At 35.4% G+C, this 27,697-nt stretch overlaps 1 protein-coding gene across 1 annotated transcript in view; it reads right to left on the reverse strand.

Annotated features, from left to right (window-relative positions):
• Positions 1-27,697, reverse strand: part of DPY19L2 (dpy-19 like 2) — a 91,444-nt gene that overhangs the window by 9,081 nt on the left and 54,666 nt on the right. Inside the window, exons 16-21 of the mRNA XM_082399503.1 lie at positions 27,531-27,577; positions 15,885-15,909; positions 9,323-9,442; positions 8,234-8,408; positions 4,733-4,832; positions 3,308-3,433 (exon numbers count right to left, since the gene is read on the reverse strand). Coding sequence (XP_082255629.1) covers positions 3,308-3,433; positions 4,733-4,832; positions 8,234-8,408; positions 9,323-9,442; positions 15,885-15,909; positions 27,531-27,577 — 593 coding nt within the window. The remainder of the gene's footprint in view (positions 1-3,307; positions 3,434-4,732; positions 4,833-8,233; positions 8,409-9,322; positions 9,443-15,884; positions 15,910-27,530; positions 27,578-27,697) is intronic.

A 27,697-nucleotide genomic window follows, 5' to 3' on the forward strand; every position in this document is an offset into this window, starting at 1 on the left:
ACAGGACCCAGGGTAGAAGCAGCAATCTGAAAGGAGCTTGGGTCAGACCTTCCTGCTGATTTTGGAGAGTCACCCAGAGAGGCAGGAGGCAACTGGAGCTCACCCTGGGGACGTAGATGCTGGCAGCAGTTATTTTGGGGAGCTTGTTCTACCACGTGGACACTGGTGCTGGTAAGCGCCATTGTGGAATTCTTCCTTTAGCTTATTAGCATCGGACCTGTCCCGACCCACCATCCTGTGGGTACCAGTACTGAGAAGACTCAGGTCAAGCAGCTAGCCTGACACAGCCCCACCCACCAGCAGGCCAACATCAGCTTTGCCACACCCTGGAACCTATAACCAGGTGCCTCGTGATCTGGCCCCACCCACCACTGGCCAGTAGCCTCCGCACAAGGTAGGGCCTGGCAACCAACAGGACCGGGGGCCAGCCACATCTACCAGACCATCCATAGTTCTCAGCCTGCCACAACAGAAGGGCCCACGCAGCTGACACAGGGGGCAACCCTAGAGCATGTAGCTCTGGTGACCAGAGGGGAGTGCACTTCTGGGACCCATAGGATGTCTCCTACAGAAGGCCACTTCACCAAGATTGGGAAGTGTAACCAAACTACCAAATACATAGAAATAATAATGGCAAATTAGGCAAAATGAGGTGACAGAGAAATATGTTCCAATCAAAGGAAAAAGATAAAAACCCTGGAAGAAGAATTAAATGCAGTAGAGATAAGCAATCTACCCAATAAAAAGTTCAAGGTAATGATCACAAAGATGCTCAAAGAACGTGGGAGAAGAATGGATGAACACAGTGAGAAGTTTAACAACAAGATAGAAAATATAAAGAAGAACCAAACAGCTGAATAATACAATAAGTGAAATTAAAAAAATACACTACAAGGAATCAACAGTAGATTAGATGATACAGAGGAATGGAACAGCGAACTAGAAGACAGAGTTATGGATGTCACTGATGCTGAACAGAAAAAAGAAAAAAAAAATGAACGAGGACAGTTTAAGAGACCTTTGAAACAACATCAAGCATACTAGCATTCTCATTTTAGGGGTCCCAGAAGGAGGAGAGAGAGAAAAAGGGGCAGAGAACATATGTGAAGACACAATAGCTAAAAATTTCCCTAACCTGTGAAAGGAAACAGACTTCCAGGTACAGGAAGCACAGAGAGTCCCAAACAGGATCAACCCAAAGAGGTCCACACCAAGACACATTGTAATTAGAATGACAAAAATAAAACATAAAGAGAGATTCTTAAAAGCAGCAAGGGAAAAGCAACAAGTTACCTACAGGTTTTGAGCTATTATGAATAAAACTGCTGTGACACCCTTTCTAGAGAGATGTTTTAATTTCTCTTATTTAAATTCTTTGGAATGGAACTGCTGAGTAATAGGGTAGATGTGTGCTTAAATTTTTTTAAGATTCCTCCAAATAGTTCTCCAAAGTGGTTGTATCATTTTCACTCCCCTTAGCAATGTAAGAGATTTACAATTATTCTGTATCCTCTCCAATGTATGGTATTTTAGTTTTAAAAATTGTATTTATTGGTCAGTCACACATTTTCTTTGGGGAATTACGTCTTTCCAAGTCTTTTGCCCATTTTCAATTGTACAGTCATTTTATTATTAATTTATAGAATTTCTTTATATGAACTATATTTATAAGTCCTTTATCAGATATATGCTTTCCAATATTTTCTTCTAGTCTGTGGCTTGCCTTATTTTCTTAATATCTTTTTGAGGAAAATATTTCAATTTTGATATAACCAATTTATTGATTTTTTAAATGGTTAGTACTCTGTGTTCTAAGAAATCTTTACAATTTTAGCTCTTACATTTAGTTCTATCCATGTAAAGTTAATTTTTGTGTATGGTGTAGTATGGGTCATGGTTTAATTTTTTCCTGTACATTATATCCAGTTAGATCAGCAATATTGTTAAAAGACCCCTTTTTCCATTCAAGTGAAAAATAGTGTTTTAAAATTTTCTTTGTGGTTTTTTTCTTTGACCCATAAATTACCCGTAAGTTTACGGCCTAATTTCCAAATATGCATGGATTTACTAGATATCTATTTATTATTGTTTTCTATTTTAATTCTGTATGATTTAAAACCTTTTAAACATATTGAGACCATTTTTACAGCCTAGCATATGTTCTCTCTTGGTGAACATTCCACATGCCCTTTAAAAGAATGTGTACTCTGCAGCTGTTTCCTGCAGTGTTCAATAAATGTCAATTGGATCAGGTCATTTGATACTATTTGTTGTTCATCTCTTTTATATGCTTACTGACTTTTTATCTACTGTTCCTAGTAGAGAAAAAAATGTCAACTTTTCCAACTATGATTAAAGCCTTGCTTATTTTTTCTTTTAGTTCTACACGTTTTTATTTTGTGTGCTTTGAACCTCTGTTTAGAGGTATGCATATTTAAAACTGTTAGATATTTTTGATGAATTAATCCTTTTGTCATCATAAAATGTCCACCTTTATTTGTGATAATATGCCCTGTTTTGAAGTATGTTTTGTCTTAAGCTTTAAATTAAATTAATATGATAAGCATACACATTATATTTCTGTTTCTTCTCTTGCAAGATGCCGTTTCTTCCTATACATATTTATTAGATCTTAAAATTAGATACAAAAATTAGCTACTAAAATTTCCGAACTTAGCTCTTCAAAATCTGTTATAGCCAATTCTTAATTATCCATAGGAGAAATGAAAATTCTTAATGCTAAAATTAATATAACTAAGGACTTCTTAAATCAAGGACACTAAACAAAGGTCTCAAGATATCCATTACACATCTTAGAATTTTATGTATTTTTAGAGATTCAAAATTTAGAAACGAAAAAATGTTAATTAGAAACGTTTTCTTATTATGTCCTTTTGAGTTACATGAAACTTTTCTTATGAGTCTTATAAATCCAATGTAAATCAGCTGTAGTAGCAGAATGCTAATATCTCACTTGGCTGTAAATTCAAATCTGTATTTCAGACATCTAATAAAAGTTATCATAAAAACTTGAAGATTATGGAAAAAGCTACATTTAAGATGTTAAATTAAAATGAAAAAATTAGGATAGCAAAATATACTATACTTTTAAAAAATTACATTATGCTTAAATAATAGTATAATTTTAATTTCCTACATGAAATAATTTTAAATAAAATACCAGGGCAACAATTTAATGGAACTAATTTAAAATAAAAATTTTTAAAGAATCAGGACTGCTGTAATAAAGTAAAACATTTGTTGTTTTAAAATATACCATATCATATACCATAGGGCTTATACTCACTTAGTTCTTACAACACACCACGCCTCTTCTAAAATGTAGTAATTCACATGTAACTCCACCAACTTATCTCTCACTTCTTTTGCAGATTTTCGACTATATGCAGAATAAACTATTTTTGTCCGAGCTCTTTAAATTCAAACAAGTTAAAATTTTTTAAAATAAATGACAATAGATTTATTACCAAATTAAAACCTCAATGCTTACTGGATGGAGCATTGATTATATATGACCCCAAATAGCACGAATTATTCTGGGGATAGCAGTTGCCACATTTCTACTTATATTTTGCATGTGCTTAAACTTACAGCAATTTGAATTTTTCAGGTACTGCTTATTAGTGTATAAACCAGTTTAGAGTCTAGAGGTAGGTAGCAGTTCAGAATATAAAATTTGCTTTGCATAATTCATAAAATAATTAATCTGGAACAAATTCAGATAGAGGCTAAATATAGTGAAAATATAGATTTCAGTAGATAATTTCATTCACAGATACTCTGAAAAGCATATGAGTTGAAGCTGAATGTAGCAAATAGAACAATTAGACAGTGGGCATCTAGGGTAGTAGTCATGTAGAGTAAGCAACTTAACAGAAGCTTAAGAGACAGGGATGGTTACCAAAATATGGTACAACAGATGGTTTAGCCCTAAATGGGGGATTTTATAAAATCCTGAACAAATTATCAATTATGCATTAGACTTTTCTTAGGATTTCAAGCATACAGAATGCCCAATCTCCACAACCAAACATAAAACTTTAAATAATTTAAAATATTACCTCTAAAAATAAGCCAAAAATACATTAAAAGGAAATGATTACCCAATTACTAGAATGATTAAAATAATTTTTAAAAGTCAGTCATTTAAGGAAAACAAAACTTTCAGACCTCAGTGGAAACTAGAGTTCCCATAATCAGCTAGCAAAAGACCACCCCAAAGTTTCATAAAAGCATTTAATATAGCAAATTTCATGTAGCTTTTCTGTTAAAAAAGGCTAATCATGGGCCACCAGTAAGATGAAGAATGGTTTCTTAAACCAGGCAGAGGGGCTGTGGAATCTAGAACAGGGGTTGGCAAACTATGGCCATGAGCCAAATCTATCCCCACTCTTATTACTATTACTTAGGAGTTTCACTGGAACACACACCCACATAAACACACAGAGGCTAGTCATTAATGTGACATATTTTTCACTTTGAGAAAAACTGGGTGTTGCTATTTTCAGTTTTCAGAGGTTTATTAAGGTTACTTTAAATCAACAGGTACGTATTGTAATTTCTGAATGGTTATTATTAACTTCTAGCACAAATATGAGGATAAGAGTGATTGTGTGTGTGTGTGTGTGCGTGTGTATAAAAATTTCCCTATTCCTATGAGTCAGTAGAAGTCGTTAGTGTGTCTGGTTGAAGTATTCTATCAGTTGCCCACCTCAAGTCTGCATCCTCATAATGTGGGTGATTCACAATGGGGTGAAGAGTGGAGAGCTTGACACTTGCCATTGTAGGCATGGCACCTGCGAAAACAGCATCTGGAAAACAAGATTATATTCCTTAACAACATGTTTTAAAGAAAACCAAAAGTTACCTATCTGTAATATTTGAACCCAGATTAAGAAAGATGAAGTACATTTAAATAATAATCATTGGCAGCATTCTTTTTCTTCACTTAATATTTACTGATGGTCTACACAATAGCCAACTTTCGTTAAATGTTATCTTGGTGCCAGGAACTGCTAAATACTTTTACTAGGATTATAGAATTTAATTTGTACAGCTTTGAGGTGGGTTCTATGTATTCTTATTTTGTAGATCAGGAAGCTGAGACACAGCAAAGTTAAGTGATTTGCCCAAGACTGCACAGCTAGAAAGTATCAGGGCCCACCCTCTTAACCACTTCACTACAGCATACTACCATGTTCAAGTGCTATACTAAGAGACAGCACTACAAAGACACACAGGACTGGAAAGAATTGTAAAATTTGATATCTTGTTCCAGTAGTTTAAAGTTCTAGAAACTGGGAGACTATTATAAAGGGCAAGTCTCATGGAACATGTTTTAAAGTGACTTTTGTGGGTTGTGAACTGTAATCCTGAGAACTTTCCAGATAAAAGCATTGTTTTCTTCCCTCAGATCATCTTTAAATATTCATAACTAAGTTTTCTTAGTTTCTGTTTGACTTTATAAATATATACATTTCATCAAACCACTTCATTACTTGTTAGTAGTACTTTCTGGAATAATAGCTTGTATAAATGTATTGCCTTTTGGTTATAACTAGTCTTACACCAAAATCTACTGTCTGGCTTCAGTTTTAGTTCTGTCTCTTGGGAGACAAAAAGACCAAATGCTTACTTCCTGGCACTCCTGTACAATAAATGATTACATGATTAGGAAGGTTATTGTCATTTTTAATCAGCACAGTAAAATCACTAATAAGAACAAGGCATATTATTCAGATCTACTGTAAATAATTGAATGTTTACTTTCAAATACAATTAAGCATTCTAAATGTAACTTTGGAGACTTCCCTGGTGGCGCAGTGGTTAGGAGTCTGCCTGCCAATGCGGGGGACATGGGTTCGAGCCCTGGTCCGGGAAGATCCCACATGCCACAGAGCAACTAAGCCCGTGCGCCACGACTGCTGAGCCTGCGAGCCACAGCTGCTGAGCCCGCGTGCCACAGCTGCTGAAGCCCACGCGCCTAGAGTCCATGCTCCGCAACAACGGAAGCCACTGCAATGAGAAGCCCGTGCACTGCGACGAAGAGTAGCCCCAGCTCACTGCAACTAGAAAAAGCCCACGTGCAGCAACAAAGACCCAATGCAGCCAAAAATAAATAAATAAATGGATAAATTAAAAAATAAATAAGTAAATAAATGTAACTTTGCATGAATATCTCTTTATATGCCTTAAATTTGAAAATACATAAATAAATTGAAGTAGACGTGTATTTATTATTGTAAGATTCAATAATTAATGATGAAAAGCTCTTAGACTAGAGCAGGGGTTCTCAACCAGAAGTGATATTGTTTCCTAGAGACACTGACAACTTCTGGAGACATTTCTGGTTAGCACACTGTGGGGGGAGAGGGGCTACTGACATCTACGGGTAGAAGGAAGGAATGCTGCTCAATATGCTGCCAATGCACAGGGTAGCCCCAAATAACAACAGTGCCAAGCTTGAGAAACTCTGGGCTAGAGGGACCCAAAGCTCAGGGCCAGGGTCATCCAGAAGAAACTAGGTAAGCCTGTCCAGCAAGAACTGGAACCACTGAGAAGAAACCATCTATGAAACAGAGAGAAGGGGAGAATACTCCCCAAATGCTTCTTTCCTCTTGGGGGCAAAGTAAACATGAGCATGACAGGGAAACAATAGGGTCTTTTCTATAATATATTTAAATCTCCACTTAGCTTACTGCATGTATTAGAAAGAAATTATCCCTTTTGACTTGACAGAGCCTCACTAATACATACATGACTTGGTAAGTGGACCACAGGCTGGATATCAGTTCCCACTTGTCCTCCCAACTGAGCACCTTTGTGCTGTGTACAAACTATACAACCTTACATGGTAGACCTGAATGTAAGCTCTAGTCCCACCTTTACTATAAAATTTAATAAAACATGTGGTAAACATGACAGAACTCATAATACAGTGATGAGAAAGACTGGTAAGATCAAAGAAGAGGCAAAAATGAGGTAGGAGTTTGTAGGAGTTATCTCAGAAGGGTAAGTTGCCAAACATAGGCTCTCTCTGCCAAGAACCCAAGACAAACACTGGAACAAAGAAAGACACAAGCAAACATGAAAAGAGCAGGTATCTTTTAAAGCTTTGGAAAAACAGCTGTAAGTGGGGAGGGGCAAGGAGAGTAAAGGGACTAGCTACCTTGTACTATTGTACTACAGGGAAAAAGTCAGTAAAGTGTTAATTCAAAAATTCTGATTAAACTAACCTGGAAGCTCTAAGTGATGAGGCACTGTCACCTACACCCTTTGAAAGCTATAGGCCAAATATCTGAGTTGATGTTCATAAGAGTTTACCTTAATGATAGCGAGTTAGTAAAATGATGACTACCAAATAAGAGATAAGAAGAAACTGGCTCAAGGAGTCACAGGATAAATTTAAATAAACCATAGTGAAGAACTTGTGCCAGAAAAAAATTATGAAACGTCAAAAATTGTCTAGGACAAGACTATAGATTACTTACAGAAAATAATGTAGAATATATTTATCCTCTGGAAAGGTATTTAAAAGTGAAATAAATATCAATCTGCTTGATATGGTTTTGGATAAAGATAGCAAGAAAAGAAGATAAGCTAAAAGAATATTTTAAAGTATTTAAAAATAGCATGTATACTCATCTTTTTGATATGAATTAGTGAAGAAAACAGAATATCCAAGATTTTAACTCTTCTGCATGTGACTGGTTTTACAGACATGGAGCAGAGAGTAGGCACTGATGGAAGTGATGGGAGGGGTGTTGTTAACCTCCCCACAGTCAAAACTATCTTCTCCAGTGGCCTGTCACAAGGTGTGAAAGTTGTCATTAAAGGTTTTTTTTTTCTTTGAGGTGTCACTGTTATGGTTAAAATACAATAATCTCAGAGTTATAGCACATAACTTGTGAATAATCATTAACTCTTAAAGTCAAGTAAAATTCTTTTTGACAGGTACCTAGGAGGGGTTTAAAGATGACACAAAATCACCTTTTAAAAAGGTTTGATTTGGTGAACACTGCAATTACCATGCTCAAAATCTGTGAAGGTATGAATGCATATGTATTTTAAAATTTTATATATATATATATATATACACATACACATATATATGAAATAACTGTACAATATATGCAAATGTATAATAACATATAATAATAATGTGTGCGCATGAGTGTGTGCTAGCTATACATATAACCAAACAGCTACATACCCGGTCTGGTATTGTATTGGATCCACTGTATCAGTTCTTCCTGGGGCAAATTATTAAATTCTCCTATTATGCTCCATTGATTATGGAGGTTTGCACAACCTTGTATTGACATCACTGTTAGAATGCCAAAGATAACATTCTCAAAACGAACTCTCCAAAAAAGCCAGCCAAAGAGCTGAAATGAAAGAAACCAATTATTTATAATTCTTATATGAAGAGTGCTATTAGGCCAATAATAAATTCTCAACCTTCTACCTAAACCAAGGTGGATTACCATTTGATACTAACAATATACAGAATATAATAATCATCACCTATTGTTTAAAAACAGCAAATATTTTGGAATTGGAGTCCAGTTAAAAATGGAGTTTTCTTTCCTCTTAAAAGAAGTAAAGAAGGAATACCTGATCCTTCTAGTACTGATTTACTACCAGGAATTAAGATTAGCAAATCACAATTCTGAAACATCCTGGAACTAAATCCGTAACATCTGGCTGCCTTTTATGGACATCTTGAATAACTAGGGAAACCTCACTAGTATTGACAAGTATATTCCTCTCAGGAATATAAGCATTATGATATTCTAAGGCAAGACACTTACAATCAAGACTAAATAAGGTGTCTCTAGAAGTAACTTGGTCCCAAAATTCTAGCTACTTTGTCTAGCTCTTTTGCATACAGTAACAGAACCCCAGAATTGACAATTTTCCCCACGAATTATCCGAGCCCAACAAGACAATACTAGAGCAATTACACTGCATCTTCTCTAGTATTACAAGAGCACTTGAGGATAGTTTTGACAGGCCAAGAATCTCTTACACTGACCTGAACTTAAAAAAACTATATTTGTGGAGAGGATACTAATAGAGGGGAAAGTCAAAGAATTAACAGCTAAAATCTAGGAATAATTTTCAAAGCTACCTGAATTTGCTTTTCTTACTCTATAATGAATCATGAACTAACATTTTAAATCATTTAAGATAAAAACACCTAGTGTTTTTATGTTTTGGATTACTCAGCAAAGCCATGGTAACTACACCGTAGTTGCTGTAGTGTTATAGTCTAGTTATACAAGAATGAATACCTTACCCGCCGAGAGCATATCAGGGAAGCCATAACACACATGTGAGGTGTCAAAAAGAGCTTCAGCCTCATAATTAAAATGGCAAGGGAAGAAAATGCAAACAACTGCAATGTGTGAAAAATTAGCTATGAAAACACAAAACAAAATTAAATTTTCACTTTATATATTTTTAAATTAATATATGTAAAATAAAGTATATTAAAACTATTATTATTCACTAGGACAAGGATATTTTAAGTTAGTAATAAGTCTATTAATATTTATTCATTCATTCAACAAAGATTTATCAAATGCCTGCTATATGCCAGGTACTGTTCTGGGTGCTTTGGATATAGAAGTGAACAAAACAACACTGAGCAATTCCTGTCCTATGAGGCTCACATTTTAGTACATTTACTAAGGAGAGACAAAAAATAAATAGACATAGCAAATAACAAAATCTATCATACAGTCTATCAGAAAGTGGTAAGTGCAATGGAAAGGGAAGCAGAGCCAGGAAAGGAGACTGAAGTGCAGGGTGTGGTGTGAGACCACAGGCAGGAGAAGTTGCAAGTGTAATTAGGATCATCAGAGTGGGCCTCTTCAAAGAGGTGGTATTTGAGCAAGGACCTACACCAGGTGAGAAAGGGAGTCACAGAGACATAAAAATATGGGATGCTTCACAAATTTGTGTCATTCAGTCAGCAACAAAAATCATAACACAAACTAGATTATTTTAGAAGTAGTGGAATTGTATAAATACTTGTACTAATTAGTAGGACACCCCATTTTGATTAAGATGGGGTTCCACTGAGCAAAGGTTTCAAACAAAACTTTTCTAACAGACATATTCATAAAACATCAACAAACTCCTCACTAGAAAAATGGACAAAGAATTAATACAACCAAAAGTAAGCACAACTAAATATTCATGCTCTAATTCACTAATATTCAAACAAATTAAATAGTAAAGATAATATTTTCATGTATAAAATTGACAAATATTAAATTAATAGAGTGTTAGAGAGTATGCCATGAAACACACTGAAATAACTGGTATATTTCTGTAATTTAGCAATATTTATCAAGACCCTAGAAAAGAGCCAACTCCTTTGACTTAAATTTTGGTTCTAGGAATTTAACTTAAGGGAATAATCAAAACACAAAAATGCTTCTACAAAGATGATCGCTGAAGTGAATTTTTCTCAGCAAAAATAGAAACAACCTAAGTGACCAATATAGAGGACTAAGTAAATTACTGCATTTTCACATGTATACAACCATTAAAAGATTACATACTGGAAGATTATTTAATGGCATGGAAAAGTTTTCAGAATATAAAACTCTATACTTACAGAATAATATTAATTCTGTGAAAACCATCTATGTGTGTATATATATGCACAGGGGGAAAAGGCTGTAAGAGAATATACCTAAGAAGTTAAAAGAAATTATTTCTGAATGGTGATTTTTCTGCATTTTTCAAATTTTAAAGACACGTGCTATTCTTATAATCAGAAATACATAATTTATATTTAAAACAGAATGGCAAAAACTGTACCTAAAGCTATCTTTTTTCCTTTTCTAAATGATGTTTGAAAATGGAAAATTTGTTAATTTTTTAAATAATTCTTGAACCTAGAGTTGGAATGTGGAACATTTATTTCAAAATCAATCCTTCATTGTTCTTTAGTCAAACTCACCTTTGGACAAAATCAGGAACATGTTTTGGAGAGAAGACAAGACATCAACACACTTCATCCTCAAATAGGTCCTTTTGTTTAGGACCACTAAATCACAGATTGGTAGATTATGTGAGCCATCTACTTTAATCATGTATCCAAAACAGGGATCACTTCTATGAATCTATCAACTGAATATTCACTATTTCCTGAAAAGGAATATGCCATAGGAGTACCTATTACAAAGACGGATAGCTGTATATGTTAGAAAATCTTTTCTAAAACTGAACTAATGTTTTCCTGCAACTTCCACACCTCTGGAACTGCACAAAATTGGTGTAAACCCATTTGTGCATGACAGTTCTCGATTACCTAAATACTGTATTATGACTTTGCATTATTCCCACCTTCAACCTTAGAAAGCTTTCTATCTTTAAATATTCAGAAAAATTCAATTATTAGTTGTGTGTTGTCATAATTCTGGTTGCCCTGCTCTGAATGTGGTACACATTGTCCATCGTCTTCTTAAAATGTGTCATCTAGAAACAGACCATAATAGATACGGATAATCAATACAAATACACATCTGAATTCTCCCAGTATTCCTTCCTTTGGTTATCTTGAGCCACAGGATGACACTATCATTTCCTCCCCTAACTTCTGTTACTTCTATTTTAGCAACAATTTCTCATATGACCAAAATCAAATCCAAGGTAGTAATACTCCTTGACTTTCCTCTATCACTTATGTTTGTTTTCTGTTCTCACCCAAATGCTCCTAAGCATTCACTTACTCTCAGGCTACTGACTTTCCATAAAGCTCTCTTGCCATAGTTATTTTATCTTCCATTCTATAAGACAGCCTTCTTTTTAACTACCAAGTGGAGGACAGAAGGCTACAGTCAAAAAGTATAGTACAAAAATCACTATTGTATGTATGCCATTGTCAATCTGGTACCTCTTGCCATATAAAAATTACTAGGAAAACTCTCACAACATTTTTTAGAGGCTGGAAGGAAGGAAGAGAAGCTCAGGAAACTGTTTACTACTCATCTTTGGAATAAGTGAGCCCAACTGGGTAAAATGTGAGGTAGCAGCTACCAAGCAGAATGAAAGCAAGGTCTAACTAAAGCCAGTCCAAATGGCGAGTTGTCTGTCCAAACTACCTCCCATGACAGTGTGAAGATATCTTGAGAGCATGCTGAAGAGATGTCCTTCACTGGCACAGTTAACAGGGAGCAGAATATTAGATCTGAAATTCTGATCCAGAAGGCACACTAACTGTAAAAGTGGATATTTACACAATGCTTAACTTATACTAGGCATTATTGTAAGGACCTTACATGTAACTCATATGATCCCATAGCAACCATATGAAGATAAGTACTATTATGATTGCTGTTGTTTTTGTTGTTCCCCAAAAGATGTAAAATAACTTAGCCAATATCACATGCTGAGTAAGTGGAAGAACAAAGATCTGAGTCCAGTCTAGCTTCTGAGTCATTGTCTTTAACTACTACCCTATACTTTCTCTCCAAACAATAAACTATTCAACAACATAGTTCTATTAGTCTGTGAATACAGAAGTGTACAGATTCCCAAAATATGTCACTCAATATCAGTTTCTCAAAAGAAGTAATTCTTCCCCCAAATTCTGTATCATTTCACTTCTTCAACTGAATAGCTCTATATAAGTTCAGATGCCTTCTGCTGTATGTCACAGAAAGCTCTTTGGCTGTAAGTAACAGAAAAACCTTGTTTATAATAGAAAACACAAACTAAACAGACTTCAAATATAAAGGATCTAATATAAACTAATCACATAATATAATAAACTAGGGATTAGAAAAATGTGAAGGCTGATGCAGGACTTTTTGTCATGGACAAAATGAGATATGAGTGGGTCAAAAGAATATTCAGGAGTGAATACTCTGAATGTTCTCTCTCCCTAGCCAATGTTCTCACCAGTTCTTCATAATATTAGGACATTCTGGGACTAAATATTGTTCCTAAATCTCTTTCCTTTCTTTTCTTCCCTGTGAATTACTAGGTACTCCTTCACTAATTTCTTAGCCCATAACATAGAAAAGTTGGCTAAAAGAAATAAATTTGATGGAATAAATAAAACACAAATACATTAAATTATGAGGAAAAATCACAACAGTATCCATTAATCTAACAAACTTTAATAATCAATATCATGCCAGTAGGGAGGTAAGCCAGGGGTTAATTTAGTGAGTTGAGGTTTGCAGACTATCCCTGATTCAGAGGGTTAGCACAAAGCAAGGAATTTAGAACTTACCCCTGGTGAAAAAATTATCCTAAGGGATCCTCACCTAATTTTGAAACAAGCTGGAATGTACAATCTTTTGCTATCATATCACATTTAGAGTGAATCAGGGTTTGTGCCTCTCACACCCTATCATCCCTAAGGTGAAAACAGTCCCATCCCAAACCAAACAGATATTTATCAAGTGTGAGTCACAAGTGGAAGTGGGGTTAGGAGCCACTTCATTGCTACTGCCCAGAAATCTATCATCTCCTTCCATAAGACCTGCTATTTTTAGAAATTTAAATCTCTAATCTGCCTATACATCAGGAGTTTAGCATACCCTCTTTAGTTTGAAAAAATTAAGAGATTTGCTATCACTGTCCTTTTTTTGGTCAGCTTGACTTCTTATTGCCTTTTAAAAAGCCATCTTCTTTACTGCCAACAGACAAAGTATTTAAAACTCAGATCTGACCATACCATCTCCAACTTAACAACAAAGTCCAGAATGAAGTCCAGCTTCTTTGCATACAAAGGCATCATAGTCTGAATGCTGCTTTCTTTTCCCATCTTCTTGCCTTTTTTATGCATCAGCAACACTGATTTGCCTGTAGCTCTGGATAAATTTATTACCTTCTGCCTTCTTTGCACGTGTACATCCTTTGACTTTGGTAAGCTCTTCCTCTATAGTCATTTGAAAAGCCTTTCCCTAACTACCCCATCCCTTCCAAACACAGAGTTAATCACTTCTTCTTCTGTACTACTTTTGTATCTTCCTTTGTCATTGCACATATAATTATGTGGTCACATTTTTTTCCCTCTACGATACCTTAAATTCCATACAAGCAGAAACCTGGTGTATAGTAGGCACATAATAAAGACTGAACTGATAAATATGCAGAATTAATAGAAAAAAGAAAAATGGGCAAAACAAGGACAAATGGAGAAATGAAAGACAATGAGAAGGTAGCAAACTATGTGAGAAAGAGAGGCAGAAACTTAAGGAATACTATATTTCTAAACAGAGGTGGGTTTTAAATATGTATGATAAAATATGAAGTACGAATGTGTACTAGTAAGTAAAGCTGGATAATGTGACATGTCTGATTTACATAAAAGCAGTTCACATTAGGTGGTATCAGAGTGAATGGCCAGCAGCATGGATTTTGCTGCTACACTGCCTGGGTTCATAGTCCTTGGCTCTACAAAGCTAAGGCCACTTTAGCTTTGTGACCTTAGGCAAGTTATCAATACTTAATCTCTCTATGCTATAGTTTTTTTTCATCTGTAAAATAAAAAAATAATAGTACTTACATCAATGGGTTGCTGTGAGAATGAAATTATCAAATAACTTCCCCCAAAATGCCCTGCACATAGGAAGCAGTAAGTGCTGACTACTCCTCTGAGAGCACTGGAAATGGATTGCTAGTGGTTAAATGCAAGATTTACTGCAAATTAGCTGTGAGACCTTAGGTAAGCTACTTAATTTCTCTAGGTCTCTAGTCCTTGGCAGAGATCCCTTTGCTCTTTTTCCTAAACACACAGCAAGACTCCATTTCCCAGCCTCCCTGGCAGTCAGGTGTGGCCATGTGCCTGAGCTCTGGCTGTGAGAAGGAAGTGATGTGCATCTATCTTTTCCAGCCTTACAAAGCCTCCGGTGCACAATCTTCATTGTTCTTTCTCCTTTGCTGCCTTGTACACATCAAGCCTGAAAACCATATGTTGAAGATGGCAGAGCCATAGATGGAAGGAGTCTGGGTCCCTCAAATACTGCTTGTTGGAGAACTACCTGCTAATCAGGAACTCCGGTTTTAACCTTATGTGAGCAAAGAATTAAATTTCTACTGATTTAAGTCATTTCAATGTTAGTGTTTATCTCTGTAACAGCTAATATCATTTAATTAACATAATTTTCTTATTTGCAAAGTGGGAATAATATTATTATGAGAATCAAAACAGTACAGTACATGGCACATAGTAACTATTTAAAAAATATTAGTTATCATCATAAGCTATTCCTATTAAGTTCAAATTCAGTTGCCCTCTCTTGTAAATTTGACCTGCCACTTAAGACTCAAAGTTCTATTACTTAGGAAATTGTATTTCTAGCCCATGAAGATCTTTCTCTTGTATGTCACAAAATAATTTAGCACCATAAGAAAGGCTATCTTGTTTTGCTCTCCGTTGAAAAATTAGACATATTTGAGGGCAGGAACATCGCTATACCATCTGTTGTATCCTATAACACAGCTAAGCTTGTAACTGGTTGACCATCAGGTCTGTGTGTGGCAAAAAGCCACCAGTCACAGGGCCATGGGTACCTACCCTGATGGCCTGTAGCTGATTAGCTCAGTGGGTTAGAAATTAATGTTTGTTATTGTTGAATGAATGAAGGAAGGTAATTTAATTTAATTATACTCTGTAGTCATAAATCAGCCTTCTGGCTGTCAAGTCCTTATTACTGTTCAAAACTGAGAAGAGATTAAAAAGTGGGAAGGATGAGCAGAAATTTATTACCAGTGCTGAAGCACTTAAGCACTGATGATGGTGTATCAACAGCAGAGTTATACCTTTGTGAATTATCCTTGAACTAAAATATAATACACAAATCTAGCAGAGATTAAAATGAAAGTTTTACCTCACCATGTTCAAGGAGCTGTCTTCTGGAATAAAACAAAAATATTCTCTATTTACTGACTGTCCATTATACTATGATTACATCAAAATGAACTTCCATTTATTTGTTCTTATATTTTAAATAAATAAATATATAAGTAAATAAAGCTATCAGATAATATTACTAAAAATTATGGCAATTTAAAAGGCATGATTTATAGTCATTCTATTTAAAGTATATCAAAATGCTGTTCTTTGGTTAAGATAAAATGGGTTTTACTGATTGCTGAAGACTGTATCTCTGGAGAGATAAATGAATAAAAAGAATATCTATTAAATATTCAACCATATACAGTATATATAATACTTTATATAAGTACTGCTGTGACTTTGGAGTTGTTTTTATTTTTCACAATTACTAACGTGAACATCCTTGTACTTAAAACTCTGTGAGCATCTCTGAGTATTTCCTTAGGATAAATTTCTAGAATAAAAGTTACTAGGTAAAGCTTATAAATATTTTTAGTTCCACAAAAGTTGTCTAACAAATTTTCTAAATATTTATGTCTAAAAATTTACTAAATTTTTATGGCATACCTACTGTGTTCCAGGCACTGTGCAGTGAACAGTGTGAACAGAATAGATACTGTTCTTATCCTCATAAAATTTATGTTAGATCCAGACGAGAGGTACAAGACTGCTTATTTTATTGCCCATTGTAAAGACTGAATATTTCAGTCTTTGCAGGATAAGAGGACTTCTCATACGGATTTTGGGGTTGGAGAGAGAATTAAGACAGTATAAATAAGAAAGTAAGAAGTATAAGGAAGTTCAGGGGCACACACAGATCCAGAGATTTTTTAAGAAGAGTAGTGGAGGGAAGGCCTCTTAGAATAGTAGTGAAATCACCAAATTATTTTGCCAACCTTGCAAGTCCTTCCTGACTTTATGCAGTCAAAGGTGGAGGTGGGGGTGAATGGATGGGTTCCCACATGTCCTGAAGTCTGCCAGTCACAAAAGACTCCTGTAGTGAGCTATTGCATGTAAGGGAGAGGCCTGGTAGGTAAGTATTATAATCACCAATGACCCCAACAATAAGTACGGATACAAATAAATCTAGTAACTAATTTAGAATATCAATATACAACCAAATCATGAGACACAAATAGGATGAAAGAAAAACATCAAGATAAATGAGCAAGTGAACTGAACTCTCAAGAAAGAGTTAATATAAGGAATAATAGATAGTATTAAATGAAAATTCCAATTATTATCTTCACAGAAGTCTAAGAGGATCCTGCATCCATTCAATTAAAACAAGCTGCAGTAAAGAAGAGCTTTCAGAAATTATGAAAAAAACATATTTGCCTAATTTAAAACCTCCAAAGAAGGTTGAATAGCAGAATTTACACAGCTGAAATTGGTCATTTTGAAGACCCAGTCATAGAATAATCTGAGAACATAAGAAAAAAAGAAATAAAAAATATGATAAAATTAATAATATATGTTCAAAAAAGAGAGGCTAAAGCAAAAAAAAAAAAGAGAGAGAGAGAGAATAACTATCCCCTGAGCTAAAGAAAGATTTGAGTGTTCAGATTAAAATGTCCATGAATAAACATATAAATAACAGGGTAGAGATCTTATTTAGGGAATAATGGTTGAAAACTTGCTAACTCTGGGGAGAGATATGGACATCCAAGTAGAGGAGGCTCATACGTGACCTTTCCCAAATTCACTAGATATATTATAATAAAACTGTCAAAATCAAAGATAAAAAATGAACTTGGAAAACAGCAAATCATCTCATATAAGGGAACCCCTGTAAGGCTATCAGCAGATTTCTCAACAGAAACCTTGGAGGCCAGGAGAGAATGGGATATTCAAACTGCTCAAATAAAAAATCTGCCATCTAAGAATACTTTACCTAGCAAAGCTGTCCTTCAGATGAAGGTGAGAAAGACTCCCCCAGACAAACAAAAGCTGAGGGAGTTCATCATCACTAGACCTGCCTTATAAGAAATGCTAAAGGGAGTCCTTCAAGCTGAAACGAAAGAATGCTAATTAGTAACATGAACACACATGAAAGTATAAAACTTGCTAGTAAAAGTAACTATACAGTCAAATTCAGAATACGCTAATACTGTAGTAGTGGTGTGTAAATCACCTAACTCTAGTATAAAAAGACCAAAGCATTAAAAAATAAATATAGCTACAATAATTTATTAATGGATACACAATATAAGAAGATCCACATTGTGACATCAAAAGCATAAAATGGGGACAAGGGAAGTAAAAAGGCAGAATTTTTATATGCAGTTGAAGTTAAGTTGTTATCAGCTTAAAATAGACTCAAAACTATAAGATGTATTATGTAAGCCTCACGATAACCACAAAGTAAAAACCTATAGTAGATACACAGAAGATAGAGGAATCAAAGCATACCACTATGAAAAATCATCAAGTGATAAAGGAAGATAGTATGAGAGGAAGAAAGAAACTACAAAACAGAAAGAAAACAAGATGGCAAAAATAAGTCCTCATCTATCAATAATTACTTTAAGTATAAATTGATTAAATTCTCTAATCTAAAGATACAGAGTGGCTAAATGAATAAAAAAAAAAGACCCAATTATGCTGCCTATAAGAGTCTTATTTTACCTTGAAGGATACACATGAAGTAGAAGTGAAGGGATGGGGCTTCCCTGGTGGCGCAGTGGTTGAGAATCTGCCTGCTAATGCAGGGGACACGAGTTCGAGCCCTGGTCTGGGAAGATCCCACATGCCGCAGAGCAGCTGGGCCCCTTAGCCACAATTACTGAGCCTGCGCGTCTGGAGCCTGTGCTCCGCAACAAGAGAGGCCGCGATGGTGAGAGGTCCGCGCACCGCGATGAAGAGTGGCCCCCGCTTGCCACAACTAGAGAAAGCCCTTGCACAGAAACGAAGACCCAACACAGCCATAAATAAATTAATTAATTAATTAATTAAAAAAAAAAAAAAAAAAGTGAAGGGATGACAAAAGGTATTCCACACAAATGGAAATGAAAAGAAAGCAGGGGTAAATATATATATATATATATAATATATTATATGTATATATAAAATCAGGTGAAACAGACTAAGTTGAAAAATGTAACGACACAAAGGAGAAAGTCACTATATAATGAATGATAAAGGGGTCACTTCATCAAAAGGATATAGCAATTCTAAATCTATATGCACCCAGCATTAAGACACTTAACTATATTAAGCAAATATTAATAGATAGGAGAGGAGAAATAGACAGCAGCACAATAATTCCAGGGGACTTAAATACCCAATTTAACATTGGATAGATCATCCAGACAAAAAATCATTGAGGAAATATTGGACTTGAACTACACTTTAGACTAACTGGACCTAAGCATACACACAGTGCACTATATTCAACAGCAGCAGAGCACACATTCTCCTCAAGCACACATGGAACATTTTCCAGGATAAATCATATGTTAGGTCACAAAACAAGTCTTAACAAATTTAAGATTGAAATCATATCAAGTATCTTTTCTGCCCACAACAGTATGAAATTAGAAGTAGGAGAGCTGGAAAATTCACAAATATAATCCTGAACAATCAATGGGTTAAAGATGAAATCAAAAGGAAATCAGAAAGTATCCTGAAACAAATGAAAATAGAAATACAACATACCAAAATTTATGAGATGCAGCAAAAGCAATTCTAAGAGGGAAGTTTATAGCAATAAATGCTTACATTAAGAAAAAAGAAAGAGTTCAAATAAACAACTTAACTATACACCTCAAGGAACTAGAAGAAGAAAAAACTAAGCCCAGAATTAGAAGGAAGAAAATAAACATCAGAGGAGAAATAACTGAAATAGAGAGACGAAATAATAGAAAAAAATCAATGAAATTAAGAGGTGTTTTTTTTTTTTGGAAAAGATAAACAAAATTGACAAGCCTTTAGTTGAACTGAGAAAAAAAGACTCAAATAAAGAAAATCATAAATGCAAGAGAGGACATTACAACTAAATACAAAGAATCATAAGAAACTGTATAAACAATTATAAACCAGCATATGGGACAACCTGGAAGAAATGGATACTTTCCTAGAAACATACAATCTACCAGGACTGAACTGGAAGAAATAGAAACTCTGAACAGACTTAAAACTAGTAAGGAGATTGAATTAGTAATCAAAAGTCTCCCAACAAAAAAACCCTGCAAGACCAGATGGCTTCACTGGAGAATTCTGTCAAACATTTAGACAATAATTAATGCCAATCATTCTCAAACTCTTCCAACAAGAGTTAACAAATAGTAGAAACCAAATTCAACATAACATTAAAAGGATCATAAACCATGATCAAGTGGGATTTATCTTTGCAATGCTAGGATGGTTCAACATATACAAATCAATAAATGTGATACACTACATTAACAGAATGAAAGATAAAAATCATGTGCTCATCGCAATAGAGACAGGAAAAGCATTTGACAAAATCCAAAACCCCTTCATGATAAAAACAAAAAAAACTCTCAACAAATTAGGTATAGACAATATAATATAGGCAATATATGACAAGCTCACAGCTAACGTCACACTCAATGGTGAAAAGCTCAAAGTTTTTCCTCTAAGATCGGGAGCAAAACAAGGATGCCCACTCTTGCCATTTATCTTCAACATAGTACTAAAAGTCCTAGACAGGGCAATAAGGCAAGAAAAGGAAACAAAAGGCATCAAAATCAGAAAGGAAGAAATAAAATTGTCCATGTTTGCAGTACCTAGAAATAAATTTAACTGAGGAGGAGACAGACTTGTATACTGAAACTGTAAGACAGTGATGAAAGAAATTGAAGACGACGCAATTAAATGGAGAGATACTCTATGCGTTTGGTTTGGAAAAATTAATGTTGTTAAAATGTCCATACTACCCCAAGTGATCTACAGATTCAATTCAATCCCTAACAAAATTCCAATGACATTTGTCACAGATATAGAAAGAACAATCTTAAAATTCATATGAAACCACAAAAGACCCTGAATTTCCAAAATAATCTTGAGAAAAGCAGAACAAAGCTAGAGGTATTACATTCCCTGATTTCAAACTATATTACAAAGCTATAGGAATCAAAACAGTGTGAGACTGGCATAAAAAAGACACATAGACCAATGGAACAGAATAGAGAACCCAGTATTAAACCCATGCATAAATTGCCAATTTATCTTTGACAAAGGCACTAAGAACATGCACAGAGAAAGGACAGCATTTTCAATAAATAATGTTGGGAAAACTGGACAAGCACATGCAAAAGAATGAAATTAACTCTTGTCTTACACAACTCACCAAGATTGAGTGGAAATGGATGAAAGGCTTAAATTTAATACTTTAAACCATAAAACTACTATGAGAAAACAAAGGGGAAAAGCTTCTTGACAGTGGTCTTGGTAATGACTTTTTTGGACTTGACACCAAAAGCACAGGCAACAAAAGCAAAAATAAAAAAGGGTGACAATATCAACTTAAAAGCTTTTGCACAAAAAGGAAACAATCAACAGAATGAAAAAGAAACCTACAGAATGGGGGAAAATATTTGCAAACTGTGTACCTGATAAGGGGTTAATATCTGAAGTATCTATATAGAAGGAACTCATACAACTAAATGGCAAAAAAAAAAATCTGATTTTAAAATGGCAAAAAACCTGAACATTTTTCCAAAGAATATACATAAATTGTCAATAAATTGTCAACAGGTACATGAAAATGTGCTCAACATCATTAATTACCAGGGAAATGCAATTCAAAACCACAATGAGATATCACCTCATGTCTATTAGAATGGCTATTATCAAAAAGAAAAGAGATAACAAATGTTGGTGAAGATGTGGAGAAAAGGGAACCTTTGTGGACTGTTGATGGGAATGTAAATTGGTATAACATTGTGTAAAACAGTATGTAGGTTCCGCAAAAAAATAAAATAGAACTACCATATGATCAAGCCATCCCACTGCTGGGAACACATCCAAAGGAATAAAAATCCATATCCTGAAGAGATATCTGCACTTTCTAGTCCATTGCAGCATTATTCATCATAGCCAAGACACGGAAACACCCTAAGTGTCTGCTGATGGATGAATGGTGTATTTCTAAAAGCACTGCTGTTGGTCCTTCTAAATCTTAGATCCACCACTTTTGGAACTCTTACCCTTTGAGAGAGTCACAGGATTCTCAAGGCACTTGGCTCCTGCTTCTTCTGACTTACAGCTTACAAAGGGAGAGATACTCCAATATCACAAAGGCATAATTGTTTCTATTAAAAATAACCATGTTTTGGGGAATGGGCTTAAAGGAGAGATGTGAGGTCAGAAACAGCCAACAAAGGGAAGCAGGAAAGAAAGGTACCTAAAATAATAGACCTAAAGAGTAGCACTGGTAGCCTTAGAAGTTGCCAGGAACCAGCTCTTTTGGTGGAGTCACTGTCATTCGTTAATATGTAATCATCTCTACTGTGCAGAAGAGAGTGGAGACTGCTAGACCAACAGAGAGGTGTGAACCATAGAGCATACGCAGAGGAAAGACCAGGGAGTTGAGAATTCTTGATAAGAAACCATAATAGACATTGACCATGGATTCCAGGCTGTGTCAGAAAGCAAACCAGGAATGACGATTAGATTAGAGCAGTTGAGATCTTGGCGCCTTGAGGCAGCTGAAGAACAAACAGATTTAGTGAGCGGGGAGAAGAGGAATGCAAGCATGTGGGTACCAGGTGGGATTTCTTAAAAGGAGCAGTTTCAGGCAATGGCAAGGTCTGGGCTGTGACCACAGAAGCAGAATTGGCAGCATGCAGTTCACCCACTGTCTTCTTCAGGGAGCCTTGCAAATAAGACAGGGTTCTGTTAAGGACATTGTTTAGATTCCAAATTAAAAGTGCCTTATAGCCACCAAGTATTAAGAGTGTTATTGTGAAGGGATGTGGGGAGATGGCTTCAGGTCACATGCTTGATGGTCACCTGGCACCTTCCCTGAAGCACTTAAACCTGAATACAAACAACTACTGACCTATATTATCTCAGGAGGTGTTCTATTTAAGAATAATTTCTACCATTATGCCATGAAGAAACTAAAATCACTGTCTCAATTCAAAATGTCATTCTGTTGCTGACACCCAATTCTTACAACCCTTGGTTATTTTTCAATCTTGGATGAAATGCCTGTCAAGATCTCCGTTGGCCTATTGCAAGATGATTTCCCATTGGTTGTTGGTTGATTTGTTTTTTCAGTCAACCAGAGGTTTGGCTGTGGGATTTAGCTGAAAACCCAGGGACTGCTTTAGAGAAGTGAAGATAAGAAGTAGGAACTGAAGTCCCAAGCACATGGCTGTGAAAGGCAGCAGAGTGAAGAGTTAAGATCACTGGCTCAGTAGTCAGATCTGGCATCAAACTCGATCTCCACCTGCCAGTTGAGCAGAAGAATCCCATTCTCAGTGTTGTCTAATAATGTCTACTTTGCTGACTTTTTTTACAAAGATTAGACAAGATCAATTATGTAAAGCACTAAACACAGTTCATTAAACTGTAACATTAGCATTAAAAAAATAAAATAAAATAACCATGTTTTATTAGAGCAATCTTTTCACAGTGCATTCTTGGGAGACAAAAACCTTAACCATCACACCTTGCAACCTGGAGATTTTACGTATTGGAAGAGACACCTCTAGAAGAACTCTCTTCAACCTTGCTGGAAGGGCTCCTATCAGGTACTGCTAACCAACCCTTATGCCACCAGAATCCAAGGAACAGACTCTTGGATTCATGTGACACACCTAAAGAAAGTACAGAACCCTGACTGGACCTGCACATCATCTGGTGACTTGAAAGTAAAGATTTCCCAGAACTGACGTAGATGACATCTGATGAGACAGCTTTCCCAGGATATCCAGGCCAGGACTGTTGGAAGTTTGTCATCAAACTTTTAAGGATGACATAACACTTCAGATGATCACAAATATCTAGGATCTTGATAACATATGAACTTTAGATAAAAAAACACCTGCGAGTACTCCCTCCCACCCTCCTTGTTACTCGCATGTGACCTCAATAGGTTTCCAATCTGTGCGCTTTTCCTCTGATGTGAGACACTACGCTCAGGAAAGGTCCTTCCTGGCACTGAGGGACAAAAAGCTGCTGAAACTAGAAAACCTGACTCTTGATCAATGATGCTTTCAGAGAAAGGTCTTGATCAAAAGGGGGAAAGTAAAATAAATTAATAAATAGAAATCTCAATTAAATAGAGTTGGAGACAAGAAGGGGGAACTTTCATGCCCTGTAACAACAGCAGAGTCCAACAGGAAGAAGAAGGATTCCTCTTCTTTCCTGGCAAGGATTCAGCCAATGAAAAGCCATGGACTTTTGGTTTACTATAGCTCTCCCAACTTCGTTTTCCCCTCTATGAAAGTGTTCTCTTCTCCTTGCTGTGCAGGGACTTGCATGTGGCTCACCATGGTTGTAAACCTCAAAGTGCAATCCTCTGGTGACCCCCAATAAACCCATCTTTGTTGGAGAAATATCTGGCAGTCCATTTGTTTTAGGGCAAACAATGAATAAAGAAAATATGGCACATATGTGCAATGGATTATTATTCACCCATAAAAAACAAGGAAATCCTGTCATTTGCAACAACATGGATGAACCTGGAAGGCATTACACTATGTGAAACAGGGAAGACAGGGAAAGACAAATATTTTATGGTATCACTCACATGTGGAATCTAAAAAAGACCAAAAAAAAGTCAAACTCTGAGAGTAGACTGGTGGTTGCCAGGGTCTGGGGACTGGGGGTAATGACGTGATGTTCTTTAAAGGGTACAAACTTTTAGTTATAAGATGAAAGTCTGAGGAAGCAATGTATAGCATAGTGACTATACTTAATAATACTGCATTATATACTTGACATTCGCTAAAAGTGTAGCCCTTAAGTGTTCTCACACACACACAAGGTAACTCTGTGAGGTGCTGGATGTGTTAATTCACTTGGTTGTGGTGATCACTTTACGACATATATGTATATCAAATCATTGTATTGTATACTTTATATATACACATATTTATTTGGCAAAAATGAAAACTATGAAAGAGAATACGGGGAAATACTTTTATGATTTTGATGTGAAGTATTTCTAAGCACACAAATTAACACAGAAAACACAGCAAGTGTACAGTTGTGATTGTATACAAATTTTAAACTTCTATAAAGCAATGACCATTAATAAACTATATACTGATATCCTAGAATAAACTATGTTATACACATAACAGACAAAAGATTATTGTCTATAATATAAAAAGACATCACAAATCAATTTTCAAATGGTCAAAAAGAAACACAAATAGCCAACAGACATATGGAAAGATGTAAAACTTCACTGGCAAAGACTTGTAAGGTGAGTTACTTTTTAAAAAACTATCAGGGCTTCCCTGGTGGCGCAGTGGTTGAGAGTCTGCCTGCCAATGCAGGGGACACGGGTTCAAGCCCTGGTCTGGGAAGATCCCACATGCCACGGAGCAACTAGGCCCGTGAGCCACAATTACTGAGCCTGCGCGTCTGGAGCCTGTGCTCTGCAACAAGAGAGGCCGCGATGGTGAGAGGCCCGCGCACCGCGATGAGTAGTGGCCCCCACTTGCCGCAACTGGAGAGAGCCCTCGCACAGAAACGAAGACCCAACACAGCCATAAATAAATAAACAAAAAAAACAAAACAAACAAAAAAAAACTATCAGTTAGAAAATGTTAAAAGTTTAATAACAGTGGTGTTCATGGAGATGCAGAGAAATGGACACTCTCACCATTATAAGTTCTCAGTATCCATCAAATTATAAAAATTCATACCTTATGGTCTAGCAGTCCCATATCAAATACTTCAAATATTAAATATTCTAAATACTGAAATAAGTGTCCAAATGAATGTGTACAAGGATGTTAATTACTCATAGCACTGGTTGTTATGACAAAAAGATAAATATAATCTAAATGTCCACTGATGTGGGAATGGCTAATTACATGATAGTCACTCGTGATGCTGAACAATAAAACCTGGAGACTTTGTAGTACAAAGTATGAGGAAGATCTAGGCAGATGCCCAAGACACGCTGTTACATAAAAGTTACAGAATAATACCATTTAAACAGTACATTGGGTTTTCAGAAATGTTTTCTGGAATGATACATACAAAGCCACTTACAATCAGCACAAATTGAGGAGTACATGTAAGAGAGGCAAACATTTCCTCTTTTCTTGATATACTATTTTTTCTGATTGTATTACTATAAGCATATAGTTGACTCCTGAACAACATGGAGGTGAGGGGCGCAGCTGAAAGTCCGAGTGTAAATTATAGTTGGCCCTCCATATACTTGGTCCCTCCGTATCCCGGGATTCAAACAACCACAGATCTAGTAATAGTGTAGTATTTATTCTTGGAAAAAAATCTGCAAATAAGTGGACCCATGCAGTTCAAATCCATGTTGTTCAACAGTCAACTGTATTATTTTTGTGATTTAAAGGCCACTCTGCCCATAGCCATCACTTTCAGGAATGTAATCGCCAAGAAAGACCTCCTAACTTTGAGCTAAGTATCTTCCTTCCACCAATTGGCTCCCTCAAGTCTGTCATCTTCCACCTTATACTCTCTCAAATGTTTGAAGACAGCTGCCATGTACCTCTCAACCTTCTATTATCCAATTAAATATCCCAGGTCTCTTCATGCATTCCTTAAGTGAACAGTTTTCAGGGCTCTAAAAACATTCTTTTTAGAATGTCAAGACATGTTCCCCCGGGCTCCATCTGACCAGAACAAAGTAGAGTGGATCTACTAACCTTCTTGATTTGGAAACAGTTTCAACAAACAAGATGTTACCATTTCAACCATAAGATTCTAATTAGCTCTTCTGGCTACCATACAAAACTGTTTACTGAAAATATAAGCATGGGGTACAGGGTTCATGGAAACTCTCTATTCTATCTTCAGAATTTTTCTGTAAATCTAAAACTGTCCTAAAATAAATTTTATTAAAAATAATCCATCTAATGAACATATCTACAAATATTAAATGTAATCTGAGGTAAAATTTTCCTCAGAAGGAAGTTTTCTTCACAATTCTCATGTCCTATAGCAATGTGTGATTTGAGTTATATTTTGCTCATATTTGTTTATCCCATAATTCTAGTGACTAATAAAACCACAAAGAAATGCAATAAAACAAGCAGTTTTAACAATAATGTAGGAAAAGTTATTTCATGAATATTCAGAAAAACAAGTATGCTTTCTCTGAAAGTTTAAAAAAAAAAAAGAATAGCCAAAATAAAACTAGCTTACTTCTGTTTACTGACTTTAAATTGTAGTGGTATATCAAAATTAAACTAAATCAATTTAAACTTTGAGTTAATTCACAAATATAAATCCTTCAAAACAAGTCCAAATGCATAAAAGAGAGACAGCCATAAGAATAATACATTCAGTCTTTTTTTTTTTAAGAAGACATCTAAGTTTGGTTCATGTTTCCTTTTGTAATCATAATGCTGAAGTTTATTGTATATTCATTTGGAAAACTGATATTACAGTAAGTTATTTAATAACTGAATATAGTATGGTTTAAAAACAACTATGAAATAATTACCTCAGATAAGTGTTTGCAGATAAGACACATAAAATATCACGAAAAGCCTGTGAATAAAATCAAATCGATGAAATTTCTAAGGAATTAAGTGACGTTTAAAATGGCCTGATTCATTAACAAAAATACCCCCACTAGAAAGAAGTATTTTTATTGTTAAAATGAGTCCT

The sequence above is a fragment of the Balaenoptera borealis genome (genome assembly GCF_965194805.1).
Source record: "Balaenoptera borealis genome assembly, chromosome: 7".
In the NCBI taxonomy this organism is placed as follows: domain Eukaryota; kingdom Metazoa; phylum Chordata; class Mammalia; order Artiodactyla; family Balaenopteridae; genus Balaenoptera; species Balaenoptera borealis.